This window comes from Rhipicephalus microplus, chromosome X (genome assembly GCF_043290135.1).
Source record: "Rhipicephalus microplus isolate Deutch F79 chromosome X, USDA_Rmic, whole genome shotgun sequence".
Taxonomy (NCBI): Eukaryota; Metazoa; Arthropoda; class Arachnida; order Ixodida; family Ixodidae; genus Rhipicephalus; species Rhipicephalus microplus.
In genome coordinates, this window is record NC_134710.1 from 33,766,372 (window position 1) to 33,783,102 (window position 16,731).

Here is a 16,731-nt window from a genome sequence, read left to right on the forward strand (position 1 = left end):
TGAACCGGAACGATTCTGTTGTAGTTACCGGGCGCACAAAGGTCACTGCAATCGTTGCACAGCCTCCGTTTGCGAAAAGGGCGCGCTTTTCAAAAAGCGCGAAGTAACAGCGGAGAAGATTATTCGCGTTCATCTGTACCTGTGAGTACGTTCCGTACGCCATTTGTGCGTGAGGAACGCGGGGCACGTTTAGATCTGCTTGCCATTCTGCGCGCGACCTCCCAATTTGTTGTTATCGCGTTAATTTCTTCGCCTTTGTGGCAAAGCTGTGACTTTTTTATAGTGGAGGATGGTCACATGGTGCCCCACCTAACATGGAAAGACAGCGCATTGCGATCGACTGCATTGCGGTTTGACTATTTATTCTGGCTGTCGTTTTACATTATAGCAGTTATATGCTCATTTTCAGCTGATCGACGCGTGCGTACACCGAGCGCCTAGGTCAAGAATAAACAACCAAGAAATAAATGAACCAAACAAAATAGGTTTTTTTTTGGGGGGGGGGGGGGGGGTTGACCCTTCGTATTCAGTGCTACCAGCGTCAAAGGAAACTCGAACAGCGGCAAGCATTCGTGACAGTGTAGTGCGCGCCGTCCAGTTGTCACCGTTGATAGGCACGCGCGTACTGTTCGGCAGCTCTGCGCTAATGCGCGCGCCTGTCAGTTGTGATAACTTGAAGGCGCGCTCTATAGCATCGCGAAGGCTTGCCGCTGTTCGAGTTTCATTTGACGCTGATAGTACATATGATGTACATACGTTCGCGGGATTCAGTCACGCATCTATAAAGCAAGAAACGAAAAAGGAGAGCCGTTTTGTGAGGTCATGTGAAACTGACGCAGTTTACACTGATAAACTATTCTCTGAATACTCTTTTGTCTTTATTTTCGCCCTCAAATATGAATATTAAGAAGGAAACTAGAATGCCGAAACATAATTTATGAACTACAGCTCGTGAACATCAGCGCGACGTTATGAATTGAAAACACGCTTTGCGTATTTCGTCTATATACATTCGGTGAATGCAGATTGCTGAAACTTCCTGTGTTAAGCCTTTGTTCATTTAGAACACAACGCCCTTAATTGTTTCTCATTAACAATTGCGTTTACACCCTAACAGATGTAATTATTATCTATGACGTCATGGCAAGGCAGTGCCAGAACATCACGGTGGCGTCGCTTTTCTTTTTTGCGCCCAGTCTTACTTACCAAACTGCTTCTTGTGGCAAGAGAGGTGCTTTTGGTATTGTTAAAGGGTAATTTACTAAAAGAACACAAATATTTTTTCCTTCCTGGAGTGTATTTAAGAAATCGTATAAGATACTATTAGGTCTAGTAGCTCCTATTATGCGTTTTCTGCGCATGTTTCTGTGTTGAAGCACAACAAAAATTGGTTGAAACACAGAGACGAAGGGTAATCACTAAAGAAAACTTTCAAACTGCAGGGATATATTTTAAGGAAAGCACCTCGTCAGTATTCGAACACTCCTAGCAACTGAATTTTGAAATATTTTCTAGTCTTTCAACATATGGGTGCCAGTGTTCCTACACCATGTCAGTAAATTGTTTTTACAACTAAGATGCACTGGTGATGCTAAACTACAGTTTATAGCAATTAGCCCTTTTTTCTAACACTTGACACCATCAGCGTAAACCATGTCTCGTCAATCGTCACCGGGTTTATTCTCTTCCGGGGATGAGCATAAAAAGAAATTTGCCAAGCTCCCCTATTTGCCCCGTTCAAGTACGTACGCCTATGCCTAGAGGGTATTCGTTTTTTATAGCTTATGTTCGTAAGGTGATTACCTGAGGTAATGAAAGTGTGAATGACATTTGCTGAAGCAAGCTAACGAGATTCCGCCTTCGCAGGTTGGCGCCATGAACCTGAGCAGCATGGCCGATCTGAACCTGACGCTGTACTCGGGCGCCTTCAACTTCAGCCTCGGCCGGGCGCTGGACATCCTGCAGCAGCACTACCGCAGCGACCGCGTCTTTTCGGGTTCCACCGAGGCCGGCATCGTGGCTGCGTACGTGTTTCTCATCACTTCGGGCGTCTTTTGCAACCTGTTGGTGTCCGGCGTGATCCTGTCGCACGCCAAGGTGCGCACCAACCGCAACTTGTTCGTGGTCAACCTGAGCATCTCGGACACGGCGCTGTGCCTCTTCTGCATGCCCTTCACGGTGTACTCGCTGACGCGCAAGACCTGGCCGCTGGGTGAGCTACTCTGCAAGCTGGTGCCCTGCTTCCAGAGTGCCACCGTCTTCGTGTCGGCGGCCACCGTGTCGGCCATCGCGTTCGACCGCCACCAGACCGTGGTGGCCGTGAACGTGCAGCGGCCAGAGGACAGCCGCCGCCGGGTAGCCTGGTACATGGCCGCCATCTGGATCTTCTCGGTGGCGCTGTCGCTGCCCATGTGCCTGTCGCAGAGCCTCCAGAAGGTGGGCTTGTCGCGCCGATATATGTACGAGAAGTGCGTCGAACAGTGGCCCTCGCCTGGTGCCAAGCAGCTCTATACCCTGGTCACCCTGCTCATACAGTTCGTCATACCCACCACGGCACTCGTGGTCACGCATTTCCGCATCAAGTCGCACTTGAGCTGCTCGGCCGCCTCGACGCCGGGAGCCTCGACCGCGGCGCCTGACAAGCGCGGCTACTCGGAGCGCCTGCAACGCGAACTACGCCGCAACCGGCGGGCCACCATGGTGCTGCTCAATGTTTCTGTCGTGTTCGCCATATCCTGGCTACCTTGGAATGCCATGAACCTGCTGACCGACTTTCACCTGGAGGGCATCTCGCCGCAAAGGCTGTATCTCATCTTTGCTGTTTGCCACATGATCGCCATGAGCAGCGCCACCACGAACCCCATCATGTACGGCTGGCTCAACACCAACATCCGCCGAGAGCTGCTGGGAGTGCGCAACCGCGTTGGGCTCGTCTTCAGCACGCTGCGCGCCTCCAACAGCGAGAACAACCTACACACCTCAATGGACGACAACAGCCGCACGGCCGTCACCGTCGACAAGAGCCGCTTATGACGCGTCCCGCTAGGTTACCGGCGCCGCTCGTCGGCCGCGTCGTCGGTCTAGGCCTCACTCACCTGCTTCTCGAGGCATTGATAACGCGCCGTGGAAGTGCGCGACATCGCGGAACCCTCCACATTGCACGGACGCTTTTGATGTGGGCGTAAACTGCTATCTGCGCTCAACTTTACGCAATGGACGGTGAATAGATTCCGATGTCCCGTGCCGCTACCGGCTGAGCAAAACGTGAAAGCGGCAATGTGCATTGCTTCGTTGGACAATTGGTGAATGCTTTGCTCTCGTTTTCCTGTCTCTCTTGAGATTTTATTCAGCCGACACTTGCCGTCAACTTTACACGAGGCGCTGCACCAATTGCTGGGCACATATTTACAGCAGTTCTGTGCAGCAAGCCGGCTTCGCCATGAATTACACTTTTTGGAAAAAAAAATCACTCGCGTCCAGTGCCGGTCATGTATTTTACCCATCCACATCACCCTATTCGAGCGATTTGCATGAAATTGCCATCATTCAAAGAATAAGTATGCTGCTGTGTAAATTCATTGTGTAACTTCATTGCTTACAAACGCGTCGTCGCTTATAAGTCCAGTGAACTCACGAGAAGCTTTCAGAGATAACGATGTCGGTTGTCCTTGATGTAACATCGTCCACGTTGTGTCCATCTCATTTTTAGCCGCAGCTGAGCTAGGTAAAATGGGAATTGTGAGCACGGTACACTCAGCCACCAAGTTAGTGTGTAAAGAGGCCCAGGGTTGTTCACTGGCTGCACTATGGATGCTCTTCTGACCGAATCGTTTTTGCTTGCAGTTAAGTGCGCACTCTACCCAACTGCTATCCCCAATCGCAGGGCGAGTTTTCGGAGTACGGCTGCACGTAAACTTGCCCTTTTTAAAGAAAATGGAGAGGCGGCGTGCATGAGCCGATTTGTAGGCTCATAGACTGCGTCTATTTTACAGAACAATAAAGAAAACAGAAGAGGAATTATGAAGCAGAAAAAGTGATGTCCACTCGACAAAGGAAAACACTCATGAGATTAATGCAAATGCCCAAGCAAAAGGCCTCGATGTGACCTACTTAGATTTACTTATACGGTACAGCAGCGGTCGCGTGCGCACTTAACACGTCGTCGGACGGCAGCAGCTGCTGACTTTACGAGTCATGATCAAGAGTGTTTTTTGATTACTTCCTAGCATCTCATATTCTCGGACTTCTCCACAGCGTCCGAGAAGCAGGAGCCGCCTTCTTCGCTCAGTCGGCGACTGGCGCGTCATACAGCGGACGCACGCGACCGACGCGTGCGCTCATGCTCGATTGCGGAAAGTTCGTTCTCCATATCGCGCTTACTTTCGTGCTTTCACGCGACACGATTGAGCACGCGCAGAGCTGATGGCGGTACGGTGCGGGCACGTTAGCGACAGGCGCGCCTGCACCTTCGTAACTGTCGGCAGAGTGCGTCAATTGAGGTACGCGCGCGATGCGTCATCGACGGGTCGTTAGTGTATACGCCTCGCGTTGGTCCTGCGGATTTTTTTAATGTGTGTTTTGTGAGACGAAAGAACGTCACGCCGTTTTTGCGGGTGGCAACGTATATAAAGTAGAACTAGCTCACGGCTCAAGCTCTGCGCCTATGTGCAGCAGCCCCAAACTAACGTGGGAGTTTGTTCAGCCTGAATGAACGCGATACAAGTTTCTTCTGTTCTCTAGGCAGGATGTGCTTCTTTCAGCGGATTCAACGTGTTTAATGTTGGATGTAATTGGATGTGGCGCAGACCACGCACCTCGTGCTGAAGGGCAGTTTGGCGCCACGTTTAGCTCTATCCTCCTCTGCATGCGTTCTGGGGGGATGCTCAGAGACAGTAATTTAAGTCAGCCACTTCCATCAGCGCAAAGTAACGTCGGAGTTCCTAAAGCGTACCTTCTCTGTTGGTGTATACTTTCTAAAGCGTACCTTCTTTGTTGGTGTAAAGTGCGTTCTTTATACAGCTGTGCACAACTCGCTTGAAAATTCGCAGCCTACCTGTGCACTCGAGTGCCATCAAACGCCCGTGCTGTTGAATTTATTTATTTATTTATATAATATTAGCTTCAAAACGTGTCAAGGAGCGGAGTGGAAGTGTAATAAAAAGAACATAACAGCATACACATTTTCTTATTCTGGCTGAGCAGGTAGGCCCATAAATTTGGAGTCGATAGTCATACAATCACGCAAGTAGAAATATAGAGAACTTTGTTCATTGAAGTATAATTTCTTATTTTTACTAGCAGGCATGAAATTATTTTCTAAACGTATGACCATATTGTCAAGTTGGCACTGCCTAAATAATATGTTTGCTTACATAGACTATTTAGAGCCATTCTTTTATGTCTCTCTTTTTCGAAACTTCTGAACTTCAACCTATACTAATTTCTAAACACATAATAACGGAAGTGTCAGATTTATACCACGGCAATGACAAAGCCCTTGACGATTTCGCATACATTATACTGCTTTATCATTCTGTCAGCTAAAAAAAGAATAAGTTTACACATTTAGGGCATACTTTTCAGAAAAAAACGAAAGATTAAAGGGATCATACATATTCTGCGAGCTATGCGCCCACTTCCGATGTCTTAGCAAGATTTCCGAGTGAATGGGTGCATTAAGCGTACAAAAAAAAAACCCTCTCATTCGGTGCTATGAATTAATTTTTGCGCGGGAGAAAAGTTATTTTCTCTCGCGCGATAAAATGTGACGTAATATTTCGCTTTCTTTTGCGCGCACAATTGAGGGTCTTTTCTTGTGATTTAAGGTGAAAGGCATCTATCTCTTCGCCTAGTTTTTACAGACGGTGCCCGGCTTTCAGCATGTTTTTTTTCTTGAATTTAGCTACTACTTTGTCTTCCCCCTACCCCTACCATCTTTTCAACTGGACATTGTGTCGATTTTCATTTTAAGCACGCAGCTTTAGGTGATTACAAAAGATTCATGTTTTAGTTGCACTAATAGGCTGGGTCCACCGGAATCATACAATCACTCGCAAGCGACGTTCATTCTTTTGATGCACAAGCAACCCGCCACGCCGAAATGCCTGTTAAAGCTTCCCGTTTCATCATACAAAGCAAGCTCAGCAGTGTTCGCGCGTCCATTTTCAAGCCATTTCTGATGCATGTATAAGCCACAGGCTCTCCTCTGATCGTGTCTTGAATTCCACGTGTTGCGTCACCTGCTATTCATCCTTTTTTATTTCCCCATACACGATTGCTTCAGCGCTTTCTTGAATTCCCTTGGGTGTGCAGCTCCCCAAAGTTTTGTGTAATCGCGCCGCTGGTGTTTTCTCTACAGTATAATAATATACGCGTGGTGTGGTCAAGTGGTTTTGGCTCCCACCAGGCTGACTGAACGCGGAAGTAAAATATGTAAATAAGACTTCGCGCCAATCAGTGAACTGCACGCCTGGCTCCTGGGAGGTCACAGAGCAGCGACCGTGGATGGTTTTAACCGGTTGCCTTTCAGGTTGGCCTATAACTGATGATGGCAAGTGGCACATCTCTGTAGATATTGCCAAGTGATCTCGCTTTTCCTCGGCGCACACTAGCCGTGCGTGTGCCGCTATTTTTATACTTTATTTTTTCAGTACCCTCAACTGTATATACATAGTATATGCCCCGCTATTTATGTCTGCATCGTGTCAAAATCTCGGCTAGTATGGGTACCGATAGAATACCCGTTCTACAGCATATCCTTAGCGCTTCGTAGTATCATCGCTCGACATCCATCACTCTTCATTTCCGTTCATCCTTTGCATTGCAAAGTTGCTGCTGTTGTCAGAAAGCCTAATACAAAAAAAAAATGTGAGCAAGGACGACACAAGAATCACATAATGTAAGCACTCGCTTTTTAATTTCTGTTTACCGTTCAACTTCTAACGTTAACTACTCGTGGATACTGGCCCAACGAATCGAGGAGTGTTTCTGAATCATAACAAACTTTGACACACAGTTAACGAGATAGAAAATTTTCATTGTTATTCTTTCATCACGAAAGCTTTGATTTCAACCATCCAACCCCCTCTCTTTTTTTACACTGCATCTACCCAGCTTTTTCAAGTTGCTTTGCGCGGAAGCCCTGCATCTACCCGTGCTTCCCGTTTCTAGACTAGACTAGTGCTTCTCTCATTATCAGTTTGTACAGCTCACAGTGCCATCCTTTGAGTATATCTTATATCAAACTTGTAACAAGGTACCCATCTTGTATGAATGTCTCAAATAAATAAACAGAGCGAAATAAATGCATGAACTCTTTGTTGCCATGCATGCCTTTTATAGTCCACTGTTTTCCAGCTGTCTTTACCATCACACAAAACAGGGGTCACTGCATGCACTTTGTCTTCGCCTGCAACGTCGAGCATGAGTACCGATAAGCGAATTCCGTCAATAGAATCGAAGGGTAAGTGAAGTCTTTTTCCTCTGGCGACTGCTTGAACGCGGGTTTTTTTTTATGGGTAAACAACGCAACACTCAATTAATAGGTTAAGGTCCTGAAGCCTCGAGCCACAGGGAACTGTCATTATAGGGTCTGCCCCCACCCCCCTCGCCGACCTCCAGTTTTGTTTTGCTTTGAGTGGAATTTGCTCGCTTCACAAGAGTACATTTCTGTTTTTGAGTGTCCTGCAACCACTCAAATAACGGTGGCCCGTGGCACACGGATATCTCTGCCATCGGCTTCCAGTTGTTTCGAACTACCACACTCATTATCGCTTAACTATAAAATATTTCTCGAAGTTGCATGAGGTTTAAAGGTTTAATTCACATAGGCCACACCACTCACTGATGAATTTTCCGTTAAATAATTCCAATGAGAATCATTGATCTTCTGACGAGAAACATATATATATATATATATATATATATATATATATATTTGATATACACATTTTCCCGGTGCACATGGGAAGGATGCATACATTTGTCAATGTTATGTCCTTTTGCCAACCACAGAACCATCTCACTTTTGCCAGGGACGCACTCAGTCGAATTTCCTGACATGTTTCCTTAAAAGGTGATGAGTGTGCTGCCGGTAATTTTAGGAGAGGGGCGTCTTCTAAATTATCTCTGGGAAGTGAGCATATCTCACCCACGTTCTAATATATATTTCTCCTGCTACAATTACCACGGTTTGAACTTCGGTATTTCTTTAATAGCCAAACTCATAAAGTGTGTAGCGGGTTTCGATACACTTGATTTTCTGGCAAATATTATAGACTAACCGGCCAAATATTTCACCTCCCACTAGGACGCGTCCATGGAGAATTTTAGCTCGGCGCAATTCCAGCCTCGTCTAACGACAACTACAAATGAGAAGAAGACGCGCTGCAGCACTAGCATCGAAGTAGCAGCGTCAATATTCACACGCACTGAAAACAAACGTACTACAAGGGATAATCAGGGACGTGTTGTAAAGAAATATAGCCAACCAGTAGAAATTATGAGTGAAATGCTCTGTAAACTCGGCTTCTGTTGTTTAGCGAATCAATGCCAGCAGTTTACTGTTTCCTTTTGTGTGAAAATGTCTCACTTATATCAATTTTAGTGCGCTAGTTTGGAAGGGGGACGGTAAAATATTGATAACATCCAGCAAAAACAATGATGAAGAAAGGTGCCCGCATGCCACAACTTTGTAGTTGCTTTTTTATGAGGCCTAAAAACATGTTTCATTTTAAGATGGCGTTTTTTACCAGTGAAGTATTCCGCATACTACCAAAAAGTTAAATAAAATAAAATAAAAAATAGGCATTATTAGAATTGATGGTTGATTGAAACCATCGCTTTAAATGATGGCACGTGCTTTCTTTCACATTCGAGGTTTCATCCAAGCAAGAAAAACACGAACTTCCGAAGCAGCCTTCATGATGTTGCAGGTTGTGTGTAGTCGTCCTGTCGTCCTGGTAAGTGCTCTCTACACGTATATATATATAAAAAAGATGCCTTTCACGAGGTCGTCATGTGGCCTAACTTTAGACATCAATGAATTTTCGCACGCAAGCTTCACCATTCGTATAGTTTTTTTTTTTCGTTTCTCTTTCTCTGTCATTGGAGTCGTTGTATCAGGCAACCCATAACCACTCAAAATACATCGGCCTGTCCCATTGAACCGTCGAAATTTTGTGTCTCGCAAATTTGTATTCGTGTTTTAGACTAGATTTCACACTAAAGAGTTTTCGCGTTTGCAAACTTGCTACTCAGTGGCTTTTAATCATTCATCTCAGTCCTTCAGAGGCGGTTTCTGAAAAATCCCAGAGACCACTTTAAATATTTTGATGATGATGATTCTGATCGCTCACGAGACCATAGTGGGTAGCAAGTTGATTCGTACCTCCCTCACATGCCGCTAAAAGAAATGCAATAGAGAAAATCAATGCAACACTACGGTGTAATGTAGAGGCATCGTTAATGGGAGTATCAATTACCTTCAGAGCGGCACAAACAATGGTGCAGTTTTCAGGCGTCGAAAATTTCAACAATTGCTCTGTGACGTTGTGCTTCATGTGTTGCGACTGAATTCGGCACTTGTTGGCAAGTGTTTATTCATCTCATAATTATGCGGAGCTTAACCTCGTAGAAGCAACCATTTGCGTAATGTACTTACCCCAAAAATTATTGGCGTTTAAAGGAAAAGAAACGTTGGAAAATTAATGTCTAGATTAGGGAGTAAGCATTGTGTACTATAATTTTATCAATCCAAGCTGTCTGACATCGAGACTTAAGCATGAAACCCAATGTCTGCACTTCAGGGTGATATAGACACAAGAGCCATTGTGGTAAGTTCAGGGGTATTTGAAGGAGAAGAGACGGTAATTTATAAACAGTCGTCAATCGGGGGCTGCATAACGCCTTCAGTTAGGGTGTACACAATTGTCTACGAGAACTTCAAAAGTGCGTTGCAGGCAGCGTGTTTCTTCAAATAGCCTGCAACTCGTTGTGCAAATTTCTGCAGCCTTTCTGAGTGTATAGTATTAGTTATTTATTTGTATTGTGCTGCATATTGCTACAGATGATAGCTTTGTTGGAGACACTACTATGTATGATGATCATTCGAAGTGCCGCGTTGAAGGGCCAACGTGAAAAGTTTTTTTCTTCGCTCTTAATTATTCCAACAAAAAATTATGGATGCAATTCAGGTCAAATAGTTGATTTTTTATGCAATTACTGATACTGACTGGTGGCAGAGTAGTAAAATAATTAGTTACACACTAAATAACTTCAAGTACTGAAACTCACACAAAACAACAAATTCTTTCCTTTTCTTTTTTTTTTGGAATTCAATGCTGAGTGGCTTGAAATTAGAGGACGTGAATTTCATGCATTTTTGACAGTCCATCCTAATTCGCAAATTAGGAGAAAAAAATTCAACAAAATACATATTTACTTTTGCCATCTTTTGATACTTTCTGATGATTTGATTCAGTGGTAAAAATATTGAAATATACTACAGATTACCAGGCAACACCTTATGGCTGTTTAATTTGCCTACATTTTTTAAAAATGATGTACTTTCGAAATACTTTTCATAATATTTTTCACCACACTATAAATGCAATCTTGGGGTCGTTTCGTTCATGTGTTTGCTCTTCGCTAACTTTATTTCCTGTGCCGAGGAGTAGCGAACGCTACATGAAAGCACAAACATCTTTTAGGAATCGTTGATTTAAACTTGTTTCTTTTTTTTTCCTGTCTACTAGCGCAATGAGATTTTTCTTTGTCCCCCAGCGAACTAGTGGAGGCATTTGTAGTTTCAGTAGTCCAAATCACTAAACATCACAGACCAATACATTAACAACAGGTCAGGTTGCTGCGTGTAAGCGAGCATGAAGGCTGGTGTTACAAAAAAATATTTCATGTTAGAAGCACTCACAAGGGAAATTCCCAGCCAATCATGATACGAGGCATATCATTTTCGTAGCCGCCCAACTAACTGCAAATACCTCTGGTCAATGAAAACTTTTTTTCTAATTCGGCCCATGATATATCATGAATGAAAAAAAAGAAACGACCGATGCATGCGGCGAAGAAATGCGTATAGTATCAGTGAGCTACATACCTACTCTACGTAATTGTTGAAAGCTAGCCCCAACAATGAAGAGGTCTTTCCGTGGTCGTGTTTTGTCCTGAATTGGGAATTATTTGTACTTATTTCATTACATATATTTATCTCTAGTGCAGGGTATGCATTGCACTACGAAGAAATAGGAATAGACTTTAGTGATAGACGTTCTATATACTTTAATTAGAATATGCGATGTCTAACTGACACCTATACAATTTTTTCCTCCTTAACTTTTTCGTTATTCTGCATACAAACGTGTCAGCGCGATGCGTGTTGCACGTATTTCTTTACGAGATATTTTCCCCGTGGAGTCTGTTTAGTGGTGTCAACCTGTCAGATGTTTTATTGCCAGAGTGAACCTTATAATTCTACTTTTGAGAACACTTAGGGTGAGGCTATACCCTTTGCCGAAAAAGCTAGGTATCAAAACGTGGATGGCGTTTACAAATTCTGCATATACCCGGCCTTTTCATCGACAAAATCACGCTCTATTTTTCCCACTCGCTTCGATCTGAGTGGTCCCCGTCCTCGTCGTTTGCTGAAGCTGCCCAACCTAAATAACTTTAGTGACATTAACGTTTGATATCTGGAAGCTGCATCTGTTTACTTGCGCGCGAGCTTCAGACATCTATCAACACTAAAAAAAATCCCGCGTTCAAATGTGTTGGCTAACACTCCGTTAAGCCAATAGCGTGCATTTAACAAGAAGCGCAAGCAACCTGCAGGCATGGTTATTGGCTGCAGAGGCGCTGTCCCTGTCCTTTAGATTCATTTCGGGAACCTTATACGTCACCCAGCTCCAAGGAACACAACTGTGTCACGTGTTCTCAGGAACGTCCAGTGCGCTCTGGCGATGCCTCTCAGATATATTTTTGTCTCTTTACTCTGAGCTCTACAGACCACAAGCTTCTCTCAGCGTTTCTATCTTCCCCTTCAGAGTGTGAAAGAAAAATAAACTGGCCAGTATATAGGAGCTCCGAGTGCCTAAGGATCATGGTGTGGAAAGAGCGTGTGCGTCCAGATTGTATGCCATGCTGGCGTTCGGGTCACGAAGTCTTTCTTGTTACGCCGCCCTTTTGCTGTGCGAATTGTCTTGCTATAAGTGTGCTATTCCCCATTTTCTAGCGCCCTACTTTTGTCACTGGAAAGTTCTACGGAACGGCTGCTCTCCGAGACAAACTTTAAATCACCATGTTCCGTCTGGTGTCATCATGGCTCATAAATATATATATTTAATGAACCCCCCTTCAACCTTAGAGACTTCACAGTCTGCTTGTTAAAACTTGTGATGTGTTGGCAACTGAACAGCGCATAATGAGTTTATATATTGTTTTATTGTGCGTCTCAAGGTTCTCAATAAAAAAAGTGTTGGAACAAAGTAGCCCTGGATGATGGGCAACTCATTCGATTCAAGTCTGCATTTTGTTTACTGCTTTTTTTTCTGGAGCAAGCTGAATTTTCACTGCATCGGATTGAGAAATAAAACGGCAGTCTTGTGGCTTCCTTTTGTTTTGAATAAATTTCGACAGTGGCAGCTGCATTTTCGATGGAGAAGAAAAGCCCGTGTGCTCAGATTTGGGTGCACGTTAATGAAGCCCAGGGGGTAACATTTCCAAAGCCCTGCACTACGGCGTCTGTCATAATCATATGGTGGTTTAGGATGTTAAACCTCACGTATTAATCAATTTTTTAATAAAGTACTTCACAAATATTTAACGTCGAATGAAAGGGACCACAAGTTCAAAGACTGGATGTATTGCTCAGAGTTGGTGCAAGATAAGTTCGATTGAATATACACCCAAAAAACGCGCAAAAATCAAATTATTTTCTGCTCAGGTGAAGATAAAGGCGTTACTAAGCACTCTCACTTCACTTAGAAGAGCTGGAAGTTGATTTCCCGAAGAACAACCAACAAAATACGGATGCTGAGCACTGACATAAACTGAGGCTACATCACAAACTAAAAGTGAATCATTCCAGATTTTCTTACCCTAATCTCATACCACCACCAGAAAGGGAGACATTGCCGATAGGTGTGTCGACAGTTGTGCATGACATAACAGTTTCGGATAACTTCAATATTTATCGTCCGTGCGCAAGCGTTTCTGGGAAAGCTAGTTCCTTGCTTCCATCGTTTAGCTTGCGCCTGCGTATTTTGAAGGCATAAGAGTATGAACTCTGTTAAACAATTCTAGTGGTCTGCATGGTAATATATCTTGTTCACTCTGGTAAATTTTTACTCGGCGTACAAGAGAAGTGGACAAAAGACGCGGCCTTCACATGGACGAATTTGCACGTCAAGGCCACGTATATGTGGCCACTCACACGCAGACACGCACTCTTCTTTAACGTTGCATTCGAAAAGACGCCATTAATGACTAATTCATCTTCTGTATAAACACTTTTCTCGCATCTGCATGAAACCATCTGAGTATAAAGATGTTGCCACCTTATAAAGTAGGCCAAATAAAATTCATCAGTTTCATTCAGCAATTGGTACGCAAAATTTCAAATTGGCCCTAAGTATGCAAACTGGTGCATGGTGTAACTTGATCGTACCAGTAGCTTACGCCTTATTTGTTATTTGTCAGACGTTTTTAGCGTGAGAAGTGCCAACTTTCTGTAAACTAATATTGTTCATAAGCATAGTGCAATATCCGTTCTACGAGCCTAGTCGCATAAAAGATAACAGAAGTGATTAAAACATCATTTTGTTCATCAATGAGACATTCGGTGAAGCGCAGTCATATTAGCCTTTTGCGTGAGGACTTCCACTATTTATTAAAAATCAAAGAGCAACAAAAGCCATTCGAATTCTCGAACCTGTTTATAAAACATCAAAACACATAAATTATTGCCTGCTTTATGCCGTTCAGAGTCCTGCAATATTTGTGATGTCATAATTATTATTGTAGCATCTGTTGAGGTAAATACCTTGTTTCTTCTTTCATAAGGAAGAAAAAAAAAACACCTAGTAAGGCCAGAAAGCTCACATTACCACTCGCCATCTGCCACGCTGGCTGCTGAAGTGCAGGTCATGAAATCGAATCGCGGCTGCGGCAGCTGCATTTTCGATGAAGGCATAACTGCTGTAGAGCCGTGTGCTCAGATTCGGATGCACGTTAAAGAACCCCAGGTGGTCGAAATTTCCGGAGTCCTTCACTACGGCGTCTCTAATAATCATATGGTGCTTTTGGGACATTGAACCCCCCATATCAATCAATCATCATATGGTCTTATCAGGACGTTAAACCCCAAGAATTAATTAATTACCACTCACCGAATGGTACCTCCGATGTCCATGTTCAAAATCACAATAAAGTGCGTAATGTAGGCCCATATGTTTTTTGCACCCACGTCTAAAGCTAGCCTAATTTAGATTGATCAATGTAACCTTGTGTAGGCGAGGCCCTTGCGCTGCCAGTTTGATGACAATGCAGCTGACGTCATACGCTGACAGAATGTTTATAACGAGAGCGAACAGCAACTAAAAAAAAAGCACATGGATAAAAAGAACTCCATGTGACATTCATTCTGCGAGTTCAAATAATGTTTCGCTGAGAGCGAATAATTTTGCGCTTACGGCAGGAAATGTAACCACAACATTAGTATCAAGTTTGCATTCCTGGCGGTTAGGGGAGGCAGAAAGGTAAGACATAAAAAGAAATGCCCCATGTAGACTAAGACAACTGTCCTCGAAAGAAAAATTGTAGCTAACAGAGAGAAATAGATGCCAACGGCCATATCGCACTTGCTACGCTATACGGCAGCCAGCCAGTCACAAAGAGTGTGCCAAAGACGATGTTCTAAATTCTTTTCTTTGTAGTGACACTCAAACATGCACACACTGACACACATTTCATCTTGATAAGTAGTGATCGCTTTTCTTCTCGCGTGTGCGCACAACACTCGGCTTTCCGATCATGACGAGAAAAGTGAAATTCAAAATGGAGAGTGGCAGCTTGTTTTCGTTTGGAACTGTCACGCAAAACGACCAAGACTAAGGCGAAAGGAGGAATGACGAACAATAGGGTAGTTACGTTGTCCACAGCTAACGTCCGCCATCTCTGCTCCACCAAGACAACCCACCTCCTCCCGAAGCTCGCTCTGGCGAAGCAGGATGGTTGCCTCGAAAACGCACTTTTTTATTTCGCTGTACTTCTGAATTTTAACGCACAGAAAACGCCATACATCTCAGGATCTTAACCACACACATTTTTGCTGTGGAATGATCCGAGATAAGACAATAAAAAAAAACTAGCAGTCGTGCCACTTACGAAAACAACCGAAGAGCGAAGCTCCTCAGAAGTGGGACGCGAGCAGTTACGTACGTTTTGAAACTGCTTGTTGGTGAGATTTTAAATGAATACTTCTGGTTCTAGCTTGATCTTCAAGAAGAACACCTTGTGCTTTTGCATAGATACCTGAACACCCTGAAATGGAACTAGAGGTGCAAAAGTGCTTCATGTTGACGTACAAGTGCTCCAAATGTAAAGCGGAGCACGCGAGCTTTGGGCAAGCTACGCAAAAGCAGTGTTGTATCCATTACCCAAGAAAAGAAACTAATTGCATTACTCGTTACTCCAATAAAAAAAGGAACGTGTTACCACCCTACGTTACCTACAATAAAAGGGAACGCGTTACCTTTACCGAAAAAAAAGTACCGGACGTTACCTTTGCCGTTACTTTTTAATCATAAACTTTATTAACTGTGTCTTTGTGAGAGGGACTCACAATAAGAAATTTTCATATCTCAAATTTATTTTTCACGTAAAACTTCAAACCCAAAAAGGTTGATATAGTCAATATGCTCATTTTATGAACATTACTAGTACAAATGTACCGGGCTTTAGCAATGTTATAGTGGCTCGAAGCTGTTTGTTACAGGGTGTTGGCTTGTGACTCTGTAGCACATGATCTTGCCTTTTTCTCAGTGCGGCATTATACGCAATATCAGATACACAATACACAATATCACGAAAGCATCACTGAACTCTCAAAAAAGTTGCTATAATGGGCTTTGTCTGATTCCGAACAACCCTTCCACTGGAGATCGTCTAAATCGCAAATGGGGATCCCTGCAGCCTCTCATACTGCCCACCGCACCACACTAGGTAATCAAGAAGACTTGCATTAGCACTATTTTTTGGGGGTTGGGGGGGGGCCCATTTTCAAGATTGTGACACCAGATGTTCCTTGACCGACTCATGTCATCTCGTTTGGGCCACCAAAACTTATCGCGTGTGCCTCATCGATGCCGGCACGCATGCACGGACGACCTACACAGAAAAGGGCTATTCTTAAGACACGCTGAATAAATGCGTTATAGCTTTGTCGAGGATAAAAATATTCCTTCCTAAATATTTTTCGCTCGAGGCGGAAATGTTGTAGGCCCGTGTACTCAGATTTGGGTGCACGTTAAAGAACCCCAAGTGGTCAAAATTTCCGGAGCCCTCCACTACGGCGTCTCTCATAATCAAATGGTGGTTTTGGGGCGTTAAACCCCACAAATCAATCAATCAAATATTTTTCACTTACTTGAGCCTGTATAATTAGGGCGAAACTTTGCGAGCATTTATGTCAGCGTGTTTAAGAACAGCCTAGCTTGCACA

General features: G+C 43.9%; 1 protein-coding gene across 1 annotated transcript in view; it reads left to right on the forward strand.

Annotated features, from left to right (window-relative positions):
- LOC119177370 (neuropeptide F receptor-like) overlaps nucleotides 1-7,325 on the forward strand; it is a 440,672-nt gene extending 433,347 nt beyond the window's left edge. Inside the window, exon 7 of the mRNA XM_075876179.1 lies at nucleotides 1,867-7,325. Within this exon, the coding sequence (XP_075732294.1) occupies nucleotides 1,876-3,033 (1,158 nt within the window). The 5' untranslated portion in view covers nucleotides 1,867-1,875 and the 3' untranslated portion in view covers nucleotides 3,034-7,325. The remainder of the gene's footprint in view (nucleotides 1-1,866) is intronic.
- Nucleotides 7,326-16,731: the final 9,406 nt, after the last annotated feature.